This window comes from Macaca mulatta, chromosome 16 (assembly GCF_049350105.2).
Source record: "Macaca mulatta isolate MMU2019108-1 chromosome 16, T2T-MMU8v2.0, whole genome shotgun sequence".
NCBI classification, from domain to species: Eukaryota; Metazoa; Chordata; class Mammalia; order Primates; family Cercopithecidae; genus Macaca; species Macaca mulatta.
The window spans coordinates 46668886-46687740 of NC_133421.1; the positions used below are offsets into that span (position 1 = coordinate 46668886).

The following is an 18855-nucleotide window of genomic DNA, read 5'->3' on the forward strand; positions in this document are numbered from 1 at the left end:
GACTTCCAGATTAAGAACCTTTCTCACTCAGAAGTCTTCCTTGATTTGTCCCTTTTTCTTTCTAGGCTCAGAGAAAGAAGTCCCACTTCGTTTTCAAACCAGATCCATTTTGCTAGTTTGTTTGTTTTGTTTTGTTTTGAAACAGAGTCTTGCTCTGTTGCTCAGGCTGGAGTGCAGTGGCTCAGCAATCTCGGCTCACTGCAACCTCTGCCTCCTGGGTTCAAGCAATTCTCATGTCTCAGCCTCCTGGATAGCTGGGATTACAGGCACATGCCACCACAACTGGCTAACTTTTGTATTTTTAGTAAAGACGGTGTTTTGCCATGTTGACCAGGCTGGTCTTGAACTCCTGGCCTCAACTGATCTGCCTGCCTTGGCCTCCCAGAGTCCTGGGATTACAGACATGCACCCCCTCATGTGGCCCCCTTTTGCTACTTTGTGTGTTAATCCCATTTCCTTAAAAACCTTATCAATCACTAAGTATGTATTTTGTCTCTTAAATTTTTTCTCCCTAGGGTCTCTTCCTCTTTCTCTGTTGAAACTAACTCACTCAACGATCACCGTTTTTGAAAACAGTGATTTATTTTTTAATCTTTGTTCTCACCACTATTCTACAGCATTAGATGCTGGTAACTACTTCCTTCTTGAAATGTGGTCCTTCTTCAGTTATAACTCTGTTATAAGGACTCCCTTGGTTCTCAATGACCATTTCCTACTCAGTTTTCACTGTAAGAATTCTCCAAGTGTCAGGACTGGGCGCGGTGGCTCACACCTGTAATCCCAGCACTTTGGGAGGCTGAGGTGGGCGGATCATGAGGTCAGGAGATCAAGACCATCCTGGCTAACATGGTGAAACCCTGTCTCTACTAAAAAATACAAAAAATTAGCCGGGCATGGTGGCGGGTGCCTGTAGTCCCAGCTACTTGGGAGGCTGAGGCGGGAGAATGGCGTGAACTCGGGAGGCAGAACTTGCAGTGGGCCGAAATGGTGCCACTGCACTCCAGCCTGGGCGAAAGAGCCAGACTCTGTCTCAATAAAAATAAAAAATAAAAAAAATTCTCTATGTTTGTCCTTAGTTGTTTTGTTACTGGATATATATATTCATGCCCTTGGCTATTTCATCTACAACCAGAGCTTATTTTTTATTTTTTATTTTTTTGATGCGGAGTTTCACTCTTGTTGCCCAGGCTGGAGTGCAGTGGTGCGATCTCAGCTCACCACAACCTCCACCTCCCGGGTTCAAGCGGTTCTCCTGCCTCAGCCTCCTGAGTAGCTGGGATTACAGGCATGCGCCACCATGCCCAGCTAATTTTGAATTTTTAGTGGAGACGGGGTTTCTCCATGTTGGTCAGACTGGTCTCGAACTCCCAACCTCAGGTGATCTGCCCGCCTCTGCCTCCCAAAGTGCCGGGATTACAGGCGTGAGCCACTGTGCCTGGCCAGAGCTTAATTTTTTAACCTTTATTTATTTATTTGAGACAGAGTCTCATTCTGTCGCCCAGACTTAACCTTTATTTAAAAGAGCCTAGGCCAAGTGCGGTAGCTCACGCCTGTAACCCCAGCACTTTGAGAGGTCGAGGCGGGCAGATCATGAGGCCAGGAGTTCAAGACCAGCCTGGCCATCATGGTGAAATCCTGTCTCTACTGAAAATACAATAATTAGCAGGGTGTGGTAGTGCTCGCCTGTAGTCCCAGCTACATGGGAAGCTGAGGCAGGAGAATCACTTGAGCCTGGTGGGTGGAGAGGTTGCAGTGAACTGAGATCATGCCATCACACTCCAGCCTGGATGAGAAGAGCAAACTCTGTCGCAAAAAAATTATAATAATAAAAATTTTTAAAAGGTGTCAGCTTAACCCTTAGAAGAGAGCTTTCTTATGCTGTAAAGTGAGGACTTAGTGTTTAATGGGTACAGAGTTTCTGTTTGGGATGATGGAAAAGTTCTGGAAATGGATAGTGGTAATGGTTGCACAACATTGTGAATGTCCTTAATTATGCCGTGGAATTATACACTTAAAAATGGTTAAAATGATAGAATTTTATGTTGTGTATATGTTGCCACAATAACAATAAAACCTCTCACAACTTCATATAATATTAAAAATAAAATTAAACATTTTGAAGGCCCTCGGCCTGGTGCGATGGCTCACCTGAGGTCAGGAGTTTGAGACTGGCCTGGCCAACATGGTGAAACCCTGTCTCTACTAAAAATAAAAAAAAATTAGCCAGGCATGGTAGTGGGCAACTGTAATCCCAGCTACTCAGGAGGCTGAAGCAGGAGAATTGCTTGAACACAGGAGGCGGAGGCTGCAGTGAGCCAAGATCGCACTATTGCACTCCAGCCTGGGCAACAAGAGCAAAACTCTATCTCAAAAATAATAAATAAAATAAAAATAAATAAAGGCCCTGTACAATCTGCTTGCTTTTAAATCATATAGTTAACATTTAACCTACATTCATTTCTCCAAACATCCCTGCATCTCTGCCTCAGAGCTTTTGCTCAAAATATATAGTGTGCTTCTATTTTTCTTTAAGATTCAGCTCCAGAGCTACTTCTATAAAACTTCTCAAGGTATAGATTAAATTCATCTTTTTCTTCTCATCCCTATTAATAATTTTGACCTCGCTTATAGCAGTTAGCACATTTACCCTGTGGTATAGTTATTTGCCTGCATATGTGTATTTTTGCTTATAAGATTCCATCATTTCATGTTGTTGACACTCAATAGATGTTGACTGAATTGAATCTGAAGTCTCTCATTTTATAGATGGGGAAATTGGAATCCAGAGAGGACACACAGTGACAGAGCCAGGACTAGTTTCAGGGTCTTCTGTCTTCTGTTTCAACAAGTTTCCGTCTGCACTAACATAGTGACATGCATCCTATGGATGCTCTCAGTCTATTGATGTTAGACAATTCAGTATTGTGGTACAGAATAAACACCAGGTCCCATCTACGAGTCTTTCATCCATATAAAAAAGTACATTTGTTATTTGAAAATCTTTGTACATATGAAGATTATGATGTATTTTTATTCTGTTTTCAGCTTCATGTTTCCTGTTGCAGGTGGGATAAGACCCCCTCAAGGTATGTGAAAGTTTAAGTTTTGAACTTTTATTTTTCACTCTTGTGTTTCTGAATCTGGAATTAAATAAGTAAATAGAAAATAAGTTCTATTGCTGCTAAATAGAGTAAAATTTTCTACACTCTTAAACATATACGACAGCTACTCTTAAAATTTCTCAAAAATTATATAATTTTGGGAGTAATAAGGGTCACTCCTCATTTCTCCCAAACCTATATAAACATTACGTTCATAGATTGTTTAACCTCAGAAGTGAAAGAGACTTTTAGGACAAGAATGTTAAGGAACAGGTGATAAGAATGAAATGAGCTGTAATTCACTTAATGATGTCTTTCTCCTTCTGTCTAGTCTTCCGCTAGATTGTTAGTGCCATGTCTGTCTAATGCTCATCTAGCATTATCTCTAGCACCCAGCATGTTGATTTAACATAATAGGTTCTCTGTAGATGTTTGTTGAATGAATAAACGAACATCTTTAGTTGTTTCACACTGCTATTTTTTCTCTATATGATAGTATCTTCTTATAATCATGTTTTATAAATATAATTTTGAAATTAAAAGAGATCACATACTCTGATTCAGCTTAAAGTATTTAAGTCTCAGGATTTTGTTTGGTTTTGGTTTTTTATTTTTATTTTAATTTTTTGAGATGGGGTCTTGCTCTTTCGCCCAGGCTGGAGTACTGGTGGCACAGTCATAGCTTACTGCATAGCCTCGGCCTCCTAGGCTCAAGCATTTCTCCCACCTCAGCTTCCCAGGTAGCTGGGACCATAGGTGCATACCACCACGCCTGGCTAATTTTTAAATATTTTGTAGAGACACGGTCTCCTTATGTTGCCCAGGCTGGTATCAAATTCCTCGGCTCAAGCGATTCTCCTGCCTTGGCCTCCCAAAGCACTGGGATTACAGGCATGAGCCCCCATGTCATATAAGTCTCAGTTCTATTCCTAGAAATTTCTGTACTAAGTATACCTCTTCTCTCTTGGTCTGAGACCAGGACCCACCAATATCAATTCTAGCTTTATCTTCAAGGAAATAGTGGTGAAGGAATATAATTTTGACCCATGCTGCCGTGCAGCTGGAACACAACAGTGAAGAAGGAATAGATCTGCCTTTCTCTGGCTTTTTTTCCACTCACTTCTCCCACTCTGATGTATTCCCTCTCCCCTCACACCAAGCTGCTTCTGAAAACTGGCTCTTCTTAAAAAGCCAGCATTGATTGGTTGTCATAGATTTGCTGGAGAAACAGAGACTCATAGGTCAGCAGTAGAGATAAAAGATAAAGAGCAGCTCAGTAGCAGATGGTCAGTGGCTCATCCTGACTTTGTCTTCATTTATAATCAGTGATGGCGGTTGAGTTTCAGGCAAGTTTTTCCAAGGGTCAGTTGTATTCTTTTCATCGTGTTCACGTTTATGCATTATTTAAGCTATCTGTAATTAGATGTGTCCCAGATTGAGATCAAATGGTTTGAGGTCTTTTGTTCTTTAGGAAGGTATTACAGAGTTATGTGTTCATTATCATGGTTTGTTATTTTGCATTTCTATACATTTTCAAGTAAAAATACACCTATGGAGCGAAGGAACTGGACAAGAAGAGCTCTCAAAATGTTGCCTGATATTTTTTCTTAGGGAATTTGGAATTGGTTTGGAGATTTTTTTTAACAGTTTTTAGGATGAACTTTTGGATCATTTGAAGGCTTTAAATTATGCGTGCATCATTTCTGAAAACATATGTAAGAAACTGACAGCAAGGGTGGCCACAAGATCGTGAGTACTTGAATAGGAGACAGAGGAGAGAAAGAGACCTATTTTTTACTGTGTACACTTTTGTGCCTTGAAATATTATGCCAGATATGTGAGTTACTCATTCAGAAATAAAATAAAATCAATTAAAATGAATAAAACTTTAAGTCTAAAGAAATAAGACAGAAAACATCTTACGGTGGCTGTTTTCAATCTGTGTATTCTAATTCTCCCTGACACCTTGTGATCTTTGTACTTGGTGTTCTTTGGTCTGGAATATTCTTCCCAAATACCTGCATGGCTTGGTTCTTTATTTTCTTGAGGACCTTTCTGAGATACCACCCTGTTGGTGAAACTTTTGCTGATTGCCCTATGTAAAATAGCAACCACTCTATTCCCTCTTGCCCTGCTTTATTATTTTTTGGCCCTAGCTCTTATCACCACCTGACATGTACTTATTTTTTTGTTGTCTGTCTCTCCTGATTACAGTGTAAGCTCCGTGAGAGTGAAGACCTGGTTTTATTCATGGCTGTGTCCCCAGAACAGTGCCTAATATGGAGTAGGCCTCAAATACTTGAATAAGTGAATGGTCTACCTCAAATAACTGTTAGCCACAATGTGGATGTCCATGCTTCTGAAATTAGGCTAGGTTATAGATAACCTGGAAGGTACACAAAAGCCATAAGATAAACATGGTATGATTTCCTAGATCTTTAATTTTTCAAATCGACAGTTTGATATAAAGTTCCTTACGGTGGAACCAACATGGATGTAGTTTGAATGCAAAATTAGAGTGAAATTTGTGCTCAGGCTATGTAAGGATTTTGTTTTATTCACTTCTGTGTACCAAGCACATAGAACTATGCCTAGCATATGGTAGGCGTTTAGTATTTATTAAAATCCCAAAGAGATGTATATTCATTCACCTCTGCTCTTGGAAAAGTTTGGGAAACACTAGCCTAAATCATACTTTCATGATAGTTTTCTGCCATTGCACATACTGATGGCTACTTTGTGGTAACTGTTATATTACCTATTCATGTAAGAAAAAGGAAGAAGAATAACATTTCTTTGAGCATAGTAAGTATTAAACAGTTTTACAAATGAGAAACCAAGGCATAGAAAGAAGCAAATTGCCCAAGGTTCCAAAGAAGTATGTGGCATTTCTAGTTGGCTCCTAGAGTTCATGCTCCTGTTATTTTGTTAGTTATCTGCTGCTGTGTAACAGATTATCCTGAACTTTAAAAAGTAAACATTTTATTATTTTATAGTGTGTCTGTGGGTCAGGAATCTAAGAGTAGCTCTGCTGGGTGGTTCAGGCTCAGGACCTCTTATGAGATGGCAGTGAAGATGAGCCAGGCTTGCAGTCATCTGAAAGTTTCATGGAGCTGCTTCCAGGGTGGCTCACTGAGATAGATGGCAAATTCATGCTGCCTTTTCGCAGAAGACCTCAGTACCTTACCACATGGATTCTCCATAGGTCTTACTGAGTATTTCATAACGTGGCAGTGCTCCAGAGCGAGTGATCCGAAAGAACCAGGAGGAAACTACAGTGTCTTTTAAGAACTAGCCTCCGGGCCAGGCGCAGTGGCTCACACCTGTAATCCTAGCACTTTGAGAGGCTGAGGCGGGTGGATCACTTGAGGTCAGGAATTCAAGACCAGCCTGACCAAGACGGCGAAACCCCATCTCTACTAAAAGTACAAAAATTAGCAGACACCTGTAGTCCCAGCTACTTGGGAGCCTTGAACCCAGGAAGTGGAAGTTGCAGTGAGCTGAGATCATGCCACTGAACTCCAGCCTGGGTGACAGAATGAGACTCTGTCTCAAAAAAAATAAATAAATAACTGGCCTTCAAAGTTATATGCTGTCATTTCCACAGTATCCTATTGGTTATACTGGTCAGCCCCATTCAGTATGGAATGGAACAACACACGAGTGTGAATACCAGGAGACAGAGGTCACTGGAGGCCATCTTGAAGGCTGAGTACCCCAATTAGGCCATACTGTTTTTTAGTATGCATACAAATTCCATAGAAGAGATACTATCTTCATTTTACAGATGAAGTTTTGTAACTTGTTCAAGATCACACAGCTAAGTAAATGACGGAGTTGGAATTCATATTCATATCTGTCTCACTCGACCCTGTACTTTTTCCATTACACTCTGCTTCCTGCCAAGTAACAAGTCCTTTAGGTACTTATGGTTTTAAGAAAATAAACTTTAAAATACATTGACTTTAATAATGTCTTTACGTTTTCAGCAGGCCTGATGCCGATGCAGCAACAAGGATTTCCTATGGTCTCTGTCATGCAGCCTAATATGCAAGGCATTATGGGAATGAATTACAGCTCTCAGATGTCCCAAGGACCTATTGCTATGCAGGTACTTGCTGCTTTAGTTGGTTTCTTACAAAGTTATTGTTTGTTGTTATGTTTATATATCAAGAGCTACAGGCTAAGAGCTTAATGTTACAATTAGAAATAAGCATAAATAAATGACTTCCTTCAAACTAAAATGAAGATGTGTTCACCCTCCAAGAGTGAGGGAGAAGGCTAAGTGTAGTGGCTCACACCTGTAATCCCTGCACTTTGGGAGGCCGAGGCAGGCAGATCACTTCAGGTCAGGAGTTCGAGACCAGGCTGGCCAACATGGCAAAACCCCATCTCTACTAAAACTACAAAAATGACCTGGGTGTGGTGGCATGTGCCTGTAGTCCCAGCTACTCGGGAGGCTGAGGCAGGGCAATCCCTTGAACCCGAGAGGCGGAGGTTGCAGCGAGCCGAGATCATGCCACTGTACTCCAGCCTGGGCAACGAGGGGAGACTCCCGTCTCAAAAAAAAAGGCCTGAGGAAAAAAAGGTTTTTGCTTTTGTACTATTAACCAATATCTTTAAAGCCATATACTGTATTTCTTTTTTACCTAATAATTTATTTAGTTTTGCTTTTTTCAACTTTTATTTTAGATTCAGGGGACAGTCTGTAGGTTTATTACACTAATGTGTTGTGTGATGCTGAGGGTTGGGGTATGATGGAACCGATCACCTGGGTAGTGAGCATAGTACCAAACAGGTAGTTTTCCAACTCTTCCCCCGCTCTTTCTCCCCTCTTATAGTCTCCAGTCTTTATGTCGAGCCTGTCTTTATGTCCGTGTGCACCCAGTGTTTAGCTCCCACTTGTAAGTGAGAACATGTGGTATTTGGTTTTTTGTTTCTGTGTTAGTTTACTTACTTACCTAATACTTTAACATTTTCTATTTCTGTGTGTTTTGTTATACAGTATATACTTTTATACAGTAACACATGTATATAACTTATAAATAAGTAATATTAGGAGTTCACAACCAGAATTTTCAGTTGAAACCATTGTTGTTTTGAAGTCAATTATGCAAATAAAGCTTCTGTTTTGTGTTTAAATGGTCAGGAAAACTTCCAGTGTCATTTTTTATCCATCTCTAGAAGGAAGCAAATGGGAATACATTGAGATTTTGTAGGTTTTTAATTCACGTTAAGCTAGCTTTCACTAGGTTGTGCTGCAGAAACAGTCCCCAGATCTCCATGACTTACAAAAGTTTAGCCCTCACTCGTGATACATATCCTCATGTGTTGGTGCTGACTCTGCTCCATGTTTTCTTTATCCTAGGACCCTCAGCCAGGACATCCTAGGCTCTTGGCATAGGAAAAAGAGATGGCCAAACGCTGTGATGTCTTTTAAAGCTAACACCTGGAGGTAGCATATATTAGTCACTTCTGCTCACCAAAGTAATATGGCCTTAGCATCAGTAGAGGAGGAATATACCAGGAGGAATGTAAACCATATAGGGATATGTAGTCCTCTTAGAGTAAACGCAGCAAATGGCCAGGAGCGGTGGCTCACACCTGTTATCCCAGCACTTTGGGAGGCCAAGGCAGGCAGATCACAAGGTCAGGAGATTGAGGCCAGCCTGACCAGCAGGGTGAAACCCCGTCTGTACTAAAAATACAAAAATTAGTCGGGCATGGTGGTGCGCACCTGTAGTCCCAGCTACTCAGGAGGCTGAGGCAGGATAATCGCTTGAACCTGGGAGGCGGAGGTTGTAGTGAGCTGAGATCGTGCCACTGCACTCCTGCCTGGGCAACAGAGTAAGACTCTGTCTCAAAAAAAATAAAGTAAAATAAAAAAATAAGAATAAAGGCAGCAAATAACTAAAAACAATCTACTATAGAATACAATGTCTTTTAAATTAAAACTTCTAAGCTTACTACTGAATCTTAATAACAATTGATACAAATTTTAAATCATTAATTTTTACACTAAACATTATTTTATGCTTACACAATTATCTGAAAAATGTTTTTAGAGTTTGAACCAACCAAAAACAGTAAGAGTCTCTAATATGCAGAACAATAGGAAAAAAGTAAACTATGAGAGTTGATAGTGCCTTAATAATGTCCCTGAATATCAGAAGCTTGTGTATTAATGATGCTAAGACAAAGCAACCAAAGTCTTTTTCTTTAACCTTTACTCTTGCTGACAGGCATTATATTGTTTGGAAGATTCTGACCCCCTTTTTTTTTTTTTTTTTTTTGAGATGGAGTTTCACTCTTGTTGCCCAGGCTAGAGTGCAATGGTATGATCTCGGCTCACTACAACCTCCGCCTCCTGGGTTCAAGTGATTCTCCTGCCTCAGCCTCCCAAGTAACTGGTATTACAGGTGTGCGCCACCACACCCAGCTAATTTTGTATTTTTAGTAGAGTCGGGGTTTCGCCATGTTGGCCAGGCTGGTTTCAAACCCCTGACCTCCGGTGATCCATCTGCCACGGCCTCCCAGAGTGCTGGTATTAAAGGTGTGAGCCACCACATCCAGTTGCTGCTCACCATTTTTTTTTTAGAGTCTTGCTCTGTCGCCCAGGCTGGAGTGCAGTGGCGCAATCTCGGCTCACTGCAAGCTCTGCTTCCCAGGTTCACGCTGTTCTCCTGCCTCAGTCTTCCGAGTAGCTGGGACTACAGGCTCCCACCACCACGCCTGGCTAATTTTGTTTTTGTATTTTTAGTAGAGATGGGGTTTCACTGTGTTAGCCAGGATGGTCCCAATCTCCTGACCTCGTGATCTACCCGCCTCAGCCTCCGAAAGTGCTGGGATTACAGGCGTGAGCCGTTGTGCCTGGCTTGCTCACCATTTTTTAAGGCGAAAAACACCCAGATTTTATTTGCCACCCCCTGGCCGAAACTCAGTAGCCTTAATCAATCAGGGACATATATGAAGCAAACCCATTGGTCCTTTAGTTATCTCTTAATCTCTTAAGTCTTTGGAGATAAAAGTGATGATTCAGATAAAAGTCAACATAGAAATTTAGTCTCTTTTTTTTTTTTTTTTTTTTTTTTTGAGACAGTGTCTGGCTCTGTTGCTCAGGCTGGAGTGCAGTGGTGCAATCTCAGCTCACTGCAACCTCTGCCTCCTGGGTTCAAGCGATTCTCCTGCCTCAGCTTCCCAAGCTGCGTGCTAGGCGCACGCCACCACATCCGACTAATTTTTGTATTTTTAGTAGAGACAGGATTTTATAGTGTTGGCCAGGCTGGTCTTGAACTCTTGACCTCAAGTGATCCACCCGCTTTGGCCTCCCAAAGTGCTGGGATTACAGGCGTGAGCCATTGTGCTGGCCAGAAATTTAGTCTTGATGATTATTATATTATTATTGATTATTATAATATCTCGCTTCCTCAAAAAACATAAAAAGAAAACCCTCCTCATGATGTACAATACATTTTAAAATTATTATTCTGAAGCATTTCAAACATCTAGGCAAGTGTAGAGCACATGATGGACATGTGTAAACCTGTTGCAAACTGTTGTGTAATTCTAAGAAATAATAGAAATCGTTTGCCCAGTTCCCCTATTGGTAAAACTTGTAGAACTATAGTAACACAATCAGTGTATGGACATTGGCACAGCTGAGATACAGAACATTTCCATCTTCCCAGGGATCTCCTCACGTTGCCCTTTTGTAGCTGTACTCACTTCCTTCCTGCCCCACCTTACCCCTTTTGCATTCGCTAGTGTGTTCCCCATTTCTATAATTTTGTAGTTTCAAAAATGTTATATAAATTGAATCATTAACCTTTTGGATTTGGCGTTTGTCGCTTAGCATAATCCCTTCAGATTCATCCAAGTTGTTGCATGTATCAGTAGTTCATTTTTTTAAAATTGATGAGTAATAGTTCATGGTTTGGATGTATGACTGTTTAACCGTTTGCTCACTGAAGGACATCAGGGTTGTTTACAGTTTTTGGCTATTACAAATAAAGGTTTTTGCGTGAACATACCTCATTTCTTGGGATAAATGCCCAAGAGTACAATTGCTAGGTTGCATGTATTGCATTTTTGGTTTTTTAAGATGCTGCCAAACTTCTTTCCAGAGTAGCTGTAATATTTTACATTCCTACCAGCAGTGTATCAGAGGTTCAGTTATACTGCATCCTTACCTGCATTTAGTGTCATTATTTTTTGTTTAGCCATTCTGACAGCTATGTTTAATATCTCATGGTTTTAATTTGCATGGTTTTAATGTGCAGATGATGTTGAACATCTTTTCATGTGTTTATTTACCATCATTACATTTTCTTCAGAGAAATGTCTTTTCATAGCTTCTGACCATTTTCTAATTGCATTTTTTGGTATTTTACTATTGAATTTTGAGAGTTCTTTATATCTTTTAGGTACTAGTCCTTTGTCAGATATGTGGTTTACTAGTGTTTTCTTCTTGTCTTTAGCTTGTCTTTTCACCCTCTTAATGGGGTCTTTCACAGAGCAAAAATTCAATTTTGATGAAATTCAATTTACCAGTTTTTCCTGTTATGGATCATGCATTGGTATAACTCTAAGAGTTCATTGCCTTGCCCTAGATTCTGGAGATTTTCTCCTATGTTTTTTTCTAAAAGTTTTATGGTTTTCATTTAAGTCCATGATCCATTTTGAGTTAATTTTTGTATAAGATCTAAGACTTAGATTGAGGTTGTTTTTTATCTCTCTCTTTGTATCTATGTAAGTCTGCCCCAGCAACATTTGTGGAAAAAGCTATTCTGCTTCCATTGAAATGCTTTCACATTTTTGTCAAAAATCAGTTGGGCATGCTTGTATGTATCTTTCTCTAGGTTCTCTGTTCTGTGCTGTTGTTTTATGTATATGCCTGTTCCTTCACCGATAACACAGTCTTTGTGATGGTAGCTATACGATAAGGTTGAGTCCTCCTACGTTATTCTTCTTTCCAGAATTTATTCTGGTTTCTCTGTCTTTCCATATTAATTTTGGGATAATCTTGTCTATCTCTGGAAAAACTCTTGCTGGAGTTTTGATAGGCATTGTATTAAACCTCTATGAATTTAGGGAAAATTGATGTCTTTGAGAATTGACGTCTTCCGTCATAACAGTATGGGATGTCTCTTCATTTGTTTAGATCTTTGGTTTCTTCTATCAGCATTTATATAGTTTTCAGCATAAAAGTCACATCCGTGTTTGGTTAGATTTACATCTAAATATTTTGGTTTTTTGAGGAATTATGAAGGGCGTTTTTTAATGTCAATGTTCACATATTCATTGGTAGTGTATAGAAATACAGTTGATTGTATATGTTTGTTTTATATCCTTCAACCTTACTGAACTTTTTATTAGCTCTGGGAATTTTTTTGTGGATTCCCTTGGGATTTTTTATATAGGTAGTCAGGTCCTACCTTTATCAAATTTTAACATGCCACATTTGCTTTACATTTTTTTAAAGAATTCAAAAATACTTTCCTTCCTCTCCTTCCCCGGAGGTTGTTATCACTATCATGAATTCAGTGTTTATGGTTCTCGTATATATTTTTATACTACTTTGTCACCCAGGCTGGAGTGCAGTGGCGCGATCTCGACTCACTGCAACCTCCACCTCCTGTGTTCAAGCAATTCTCCTGCCTCAGCATCCCTAATACCAGGGATACAGGTGCCCACCACCTCACCTGGCTAGTTTCTGTATTTTAGTAGAGATGGGGTTTCACCATGTTGGCCAGACTGGTCTCAAACTCCTGACCTCAAGCAATCTACCCACCTCTACCTCCCAAAGTGCTGGGATTACAGGCATGAGCCACTGTGCCTGGCCATAATTTTATACTTTTATTATTTTATATATTTGTATACTTACGAGCAATATATAATATTTTCTAGGTTTTAAATTTTACGTATGTACCCTTCAACATCTTAACTTTTTAATTTAACATTGTTTGCTCCCAAGACTTATCCCTGTTGTAAAATTATGCCAAGTTCATTCATAGTAGCTGCTGTGTGGTATTTCATTGAGTGAATATATGTTGTTCTATTAACAGACATTTAAATTGCTTCTAATGTTTTGCTGTTTTGATCTCATTGATTTCTGAGTGTTCATTATATATTCTGGATTCTAATCCTTTGTAGTTACATGTGTTGCCAGTATCTTCTCCTAGTCGTTGGCCTCTCTTAATTTTGTTTATAGTGTCTTGTTGTGTAGAAATTAAGTCAGATGGATAAATCATTTTTTTTTTCTGTCTTATCTAAGACATTCTTCCTTACCTGTGTCTTCTTATTTTAAAAAAGTTAAGTTTCTTGTCTTTCTTGTCTTTTTTTTTTTTTTTTTTTTTTGAGACAGAGTCTCGCCCTGTTGCCCAGGCTGGAGTGTGGCGCAATCTCGGCTCACTGCAACTGCTGCTTCCTGGGCTCAAGCAATTCACCTGCCTTAGCCTCTAGAGTGACTGCAACTACAGGCATGCACCACCACGCCTGACTAATTTTGTATTTTTAGTAGAGATGGGATTTTACCGTGTTGCCCAGGCTGGTCTGGAACTCCTGGCCTCAAGTGATCTGCCTGCCTCAGCCTCCCAAAGTGCTGGGATTACAGGGTGTGAGCCAATGCGCCCAGCCTGTCTTTTCAGATTAAGTCTCTAACCTACCTAGAATTGTTCTTTAGAATCAGCGTGAGGTAGAAGGATGTAATTTTATTATGTTCCATTGTAGTCAGTTGTTCCCAAATCATTTATAAATAGCCCGTTTTTTATTTATTGATTTCTGTGATTATTCCTGTAATATTACACTTCTTTATGTGCTTTGGATTAATTTCTAGGCTCATGTATTTGTCTCATTGCTGCATCTGTCTTTCCTTGCGTCAGTAAATATCTTATGCCTTAATTATCTAGCCTGAGATAAGCATTGATATGTGGTAGTATGGATCATCCTCCTTCTTTTACAGAATTATAACTGATTCATGGTCCTTTGCCCTTCAGTATAATTTTAAGATCAACTTGTCAAAACAAAATTGTTGGGGTTCTAACTGAAATGGACACTTTTACTCTTTTAGTCTTAACTGTCATGCTATGCTTCTCAACTTATTGAAATCTTAAGTGCCGTCAGTAGTTTATCAAATGTATCTCAGATTTCTGAGTTCTTTCTTTTGTTATGTCATCCATTCAGTATGTAATTAAAGACTAGTATCTCTTAATCTTTTAGTTTATTTAGATTTCAAAAGTCTATAAAACTTAGTCCCTCCTTTCCAGGTGTAGGGGAAACACAAAATGCCGTTTAGTAAATTTGAATGTTCTTCAAGAGAGGAGTTTGTAAGTAAGAAGGCAATATGCATGACACGTTTCTTTCTTTCATTCTTTGTTATTTTTGTTGAACACTTTGCCTTATTTTTCATCTCTGATTTGGGTAGTTTCTTTTGTATTTTATATACTTTGGGTGAACTGAGTAAAAAAAAAGAAAAATTTAATTCTAGGACTGTGATCCTAATTTTTAGCAGCAAGAGAGCAATACTGTGATTTAAAATAAGTATACACAGCTATCTCCACCCAAGATTTAGAATAGAGAATGTTAGCAATAAAGCAATATTGTGTGTAACTCCAGTTGTAGAGTGCTAGAAACCCTTCAAAAGCATTCCAAGCTGGCCGGGCATCATGGCTCATGCCTGTAATTCCAGCCCTTTGGGAGGCCAAGGTGGGTGGATCACTTGAGGTCAGGAGTTCGAGACCAGCCTAGCCAACCTGGTGAAACCCCATCTGTACTGAAAATACAAAAATTAGCTCGGCGTGGTGGCACATGCCTGTAGTCTTAGCTACTTGGGAGGCTGAGGTGGGAGAATCACTTTAGCCTGGGAGGTGGAGGTTGCAGTGAGCTGAGATTGCACTACTGCATCCCAACTTGGGTGACAGAGTGAGACCCTGTCTCTAAATAAATAAATAAATAGAATTTAATGTGAATCCTCAATGTTTTTCTCTCCGGCATGGTTCAGTGGTTTTTGTATAAGCATGGAGAAGTTGATTAGTTGATTCTAATCAGGGGTGAAGTTTACCAGGAGACCATGTTAAGGAATTGACAATTAAGGGCATTAAGGATATTGACAAGGGCATTTAATATTGAACCCTAGAATCTAAATTGAGCAGGAAGGGAAGTGAGGATATAATGAAGATGATTAATCATGAGAAACGTGGCAAATTAACAGGTGGAACCTACAAAATAAGCCCAGGGAAAAAATAATAAATTAACAGGTGGGAGATATTAATGAGATAGGCGAATTACTGGTCTAGATGAGCTAGAAGGATCAGAAGTGGTGGTCAAGTGTCAGGATGCCTAACATTCAGATTTTGGACATGACACAGTCTTTGGTGCAGATAGATCACGGGTATTACCATGGAATGGGAAGCTGGAATTGTATGTTGGGCATGATTGTGATGAGGAGGCTAAAGACCTAGAAGACCACAGTGTTAGGTGAGTGATCCGTGTTGGTGATTGTTGACGTTACCAAGAGCAGTTGGGAGATAGAATGGAAGATAGCAAAGTCTGAAGTGTACAACTGAAGAGTGAGGAAGTTGAGGGTCAGTAGATGACGTGAACAAGATCGGAGAGTAAATGATGAAGTCTATTACTGAGAAATTAAAATGTATTCAGGTTTTTGAAGGTAGAGAGAGGAGAAAAGGTTTAGAAGAAGCAAGGAAGAATATTCCCCACTTACAGGAAATAGAAAAGTAGCAGTCTCCAAAATGAGAGTGTTTCACGGACAGACTTTAGTTAGGGACAGAAGGGGAACTTTTCAGGGAGAAGGTTGAGTAGTAGAAGAGTTTTCACTCACTAAAAATTAGCCATTTAACTATTATCATTGTCATCACTCTTAATATTAGATTTCGAACCAGGTGCGATGGCACATGCCTGTAGTCCTAGCTACTCTGGGGCTGAGGTGGGAGGATCTCTTGAGCTCAAGAGTTGGAGGCTGCCGTGAGCTGTGATTACACCATTGCACTCCAGCCTGGGTGACACAACGAGACCGTGTCCACTGCACTCCAGCCTGGGCAACAGCGTGAGACTCCGTCTCAAAAAAAAACAAAAAAAAAACAAAAAAAAAACATAATATTATTACATTTTGTGATTAGCTGTTGTGTTATTCTTATTTCTGGACACTTTAATAAACTTTATAATATTGTATTATGTCATTATTATTGAATATGTTTCTTTCATTTTCTATAAAAGTTTGACTATTAGGCCTTTGATAACATCAAAATATTCATTATCCTCTCATATATATTGGAAAATCAGATTTAATTTCATTTGTGGTATGTTTACCATATGCCAGCCTCTTACCTATTATTGCAAATATGAAAATATATAAGATATAATGCCTCTTCTCAAAGAGGATTAGTGAGCTCACAAGAATGTAATTTGTGGGCATATACTTCCATACTCACACACCAATCAGACTATTAGCAGCAGTCACCTCTGGGACAGTGAAGGGAATGGAGGGCTAGATATTAAGGGGAGCCTTCCATTTTTAGCATCTTTTAATATAATATGTTTATTTGCATATTTGCATCTTATTTGCATCTCTGCATCTTTTAATACAGTATATTTCTATTTTTTACAAATAAAAATATTAATATAGAATTTTTGAAAGTCACATTTTTGTGTGTGATAATTAAAGGGAGAAATTGTGTTTTCTAAGCCTTTGTCTGTTTCTTCTAGGCAGGAATACCAATGGGACCAATGCCAGCAGCGGGAATGCCTTACCTAGGACAAGCACCCTTCCTGGGCATGCGTCCTCCAGGCCCACAGTACACTCCAGACATGCAGAAGCAGTTTGCCGAAGAGCAGCAGTAAGAGATCACCAAAATTAAAGGATAACAAAGATACATTATAGCATCTATCTTAAGAATTGTCTAATAATCTCTAGTGAAGATTTGAAACTAAAACAGTCAAAAGTTGTCTTTAAAACTCTTGGCCGGGCGTGGTGGCTCATGCCTGTAATCCCAGCACTTTGGGAGGCCAAAGCGGGCAGATCACGAGGTCAGGAGGTTGAGACCATCCTGGCTAACACGGTGAAACCCCGTCTCTACTAAAAAATACAAAAAATTAGCCGGGCGTGGTGGTGGGTGCCTATAGTCCCAGCTACTCGGGAGGCTGAGGCAGGGGAATGGTTTGTACCCGGGAGGTGGAGCTTGTAGTGAGCCAAGATGAGCCACTGCACCCCAGCCTGGGCGACAGAGCAAGACTCTGTCTCAAAAAAAAAAAAAAAAAAAAACTCTTAAGGCCTGGCCCAGTGGCTCATGCCTATAATCCCAGCACTTTGGGAGGCTGAGGCGGGCAGATTGCTTGAACCCAGGAGTTCGAGGCCAGCCTGAGCAACATGGTGAAACCTTGTCTCTACAAAAAATACAAAATATTAGCTAGGCTTGGTGGCTCATGCCTGTAGTCCCAGCTGCTCAGGAGGCTGAGGTGGGAGGATCACCTGGGCCCCGAGATTGAGGCTGCAGTCAGCCGTGATCATGCCACTGTACTCCAGCTTGGGTAACAGAGTGAGACCCTATTTAAAAACAAAAACAAAAAAGCCTCTTTAAAATACCATTATTACAAGTTTAGAGTCAAAAAGGACCTTAGAGATCCTCTAATTCAACCCTGTTGTTTTATATCTAGTGAAAGTGAAGTCCAGGAAAGTGAAACAACTTGTCAGTCCAGGTAACACAGTTACCAGCAAAGCCTGAACCCAAAGTCAGGCCTCCTGATTCCCAGATCATTACTCTTTCTCCTGTATGACACTGCCTTCCCAAGCAGGTTCTTGTTTAATATGCAGAGCAAAGTGTGTTCTTACGTTTGTCTGCCTGTTTTTTGAGAACACTTTTGTATGCAAAAGCTTGTTTCCTCCTCTTGCAAATTAGATGAGAAATAAATTCATATTCATAATTTAGGTAAATCATTATTTAGACTCATGTCAAATATTTTGGAATTAATGTAGTGAGGAAACAGGATTGTCATAAGAAAACTAGATATTTAGCAATGAAATTTACACTTCTAGAAGTGCAACATGATATTGCTGAAACTGTTAGAAATCTGAATATAAAACAGTGTATAATCCTGGGAGCTTGTTTTTTATTAGGTCATTTTTCCTTCAGGAAACGATTTGAACAGCAGCAAAAACTCTTAGAAGAAGAAAGAAAAAGACGCCAGTTTGAAGAGCAGAAGCAAAAGCTCAGACTTTTGAGCAGTGTGAAACCCAAGGTAATACTTCAATACTTCTCTTCACCCAGAACATACACACCCTGAATGTGCCTCTTCCCACTCATTGAGTGGATGTCATCACTGGGGCACCAGCCCAAGCTGGGGCTGTGATTGACTCTTCTCATTTCGGTTTATCTAATTCCTAATGTGAAGGATTTTTCATTTTCTGTGAAGATACACTGTTATTGATGAGAATAGGGTATCAGCCATTATCTTCTCAACTCTTTTTTAGTATCATGGCAATATTTGTAATCTTTTTCTTGGAAAGCAGTAATCCTGAATTCAGTGATATTTCATATTTCTCTTAGAGCCTTCACAGGACACTTAATATCAAACAGGTCTATCCTGAAGTATTTATATATTGGCCTTGTAATGTTTTTATTTTCTGTAGAGTGTCATTGTTTAGTCATTTACCTATTTTTCTGACTTGGAGAAGTCATCATCAGAAGTATGTGGTAAAAATATTGGAAGTAGATGAGTATCTGTGCCTTTCTTAATTTGGGAG

At 39.7% G+C, this 18855-nt stretch overlaps 1 protein-coding gene and 1 long non-coding RNA gene across 51 annotated transcripts in view; one reads left to right on the forward strand and one right to left on the reverse strand.

Moving 5' to 3' along the window:
- The window catches only part of SYNRG (synergin gamma), a 334879-nt gene that overhangs the window by 246568 nt on the left and 69456 nt on the right, over positions 1-18855 (forward strand). For 32 of the 50 annotated variants that reach the window (XR_013405828.1, XR_013405829.1, XR_013405826.1 and 29 more), the window contains 4 exon segments: positions 3046-3086; positions 7091-7212; positions 16821-16951; positions 18245-18350. Coding sequence is in view for 46 of the 50 variants with exons in the window: in XM_077969539.1 (XP_077825665.1) it covers positions 3046-3086; positions 7091-7212; positions 16821-16951; positions 18245-18350 (400 nt within the window). In the remaining 4 variants the exon portion in view is untranslated. 50 annotated transcript variants of the gene reach the window in all.
- On the reverse strand, positions 3996-18291 carry LOC144335466 (uncharacterized). Its single transcript, XR_013406348.1, has 2 exons — positions 17628-18291; positions 3996-6972 (listed from the first exon to the last, which is right to left on the reverse strand). It is a non-coding gene; the product is annotated as an uncharacterized LOC144335466 (long non-coding RNA).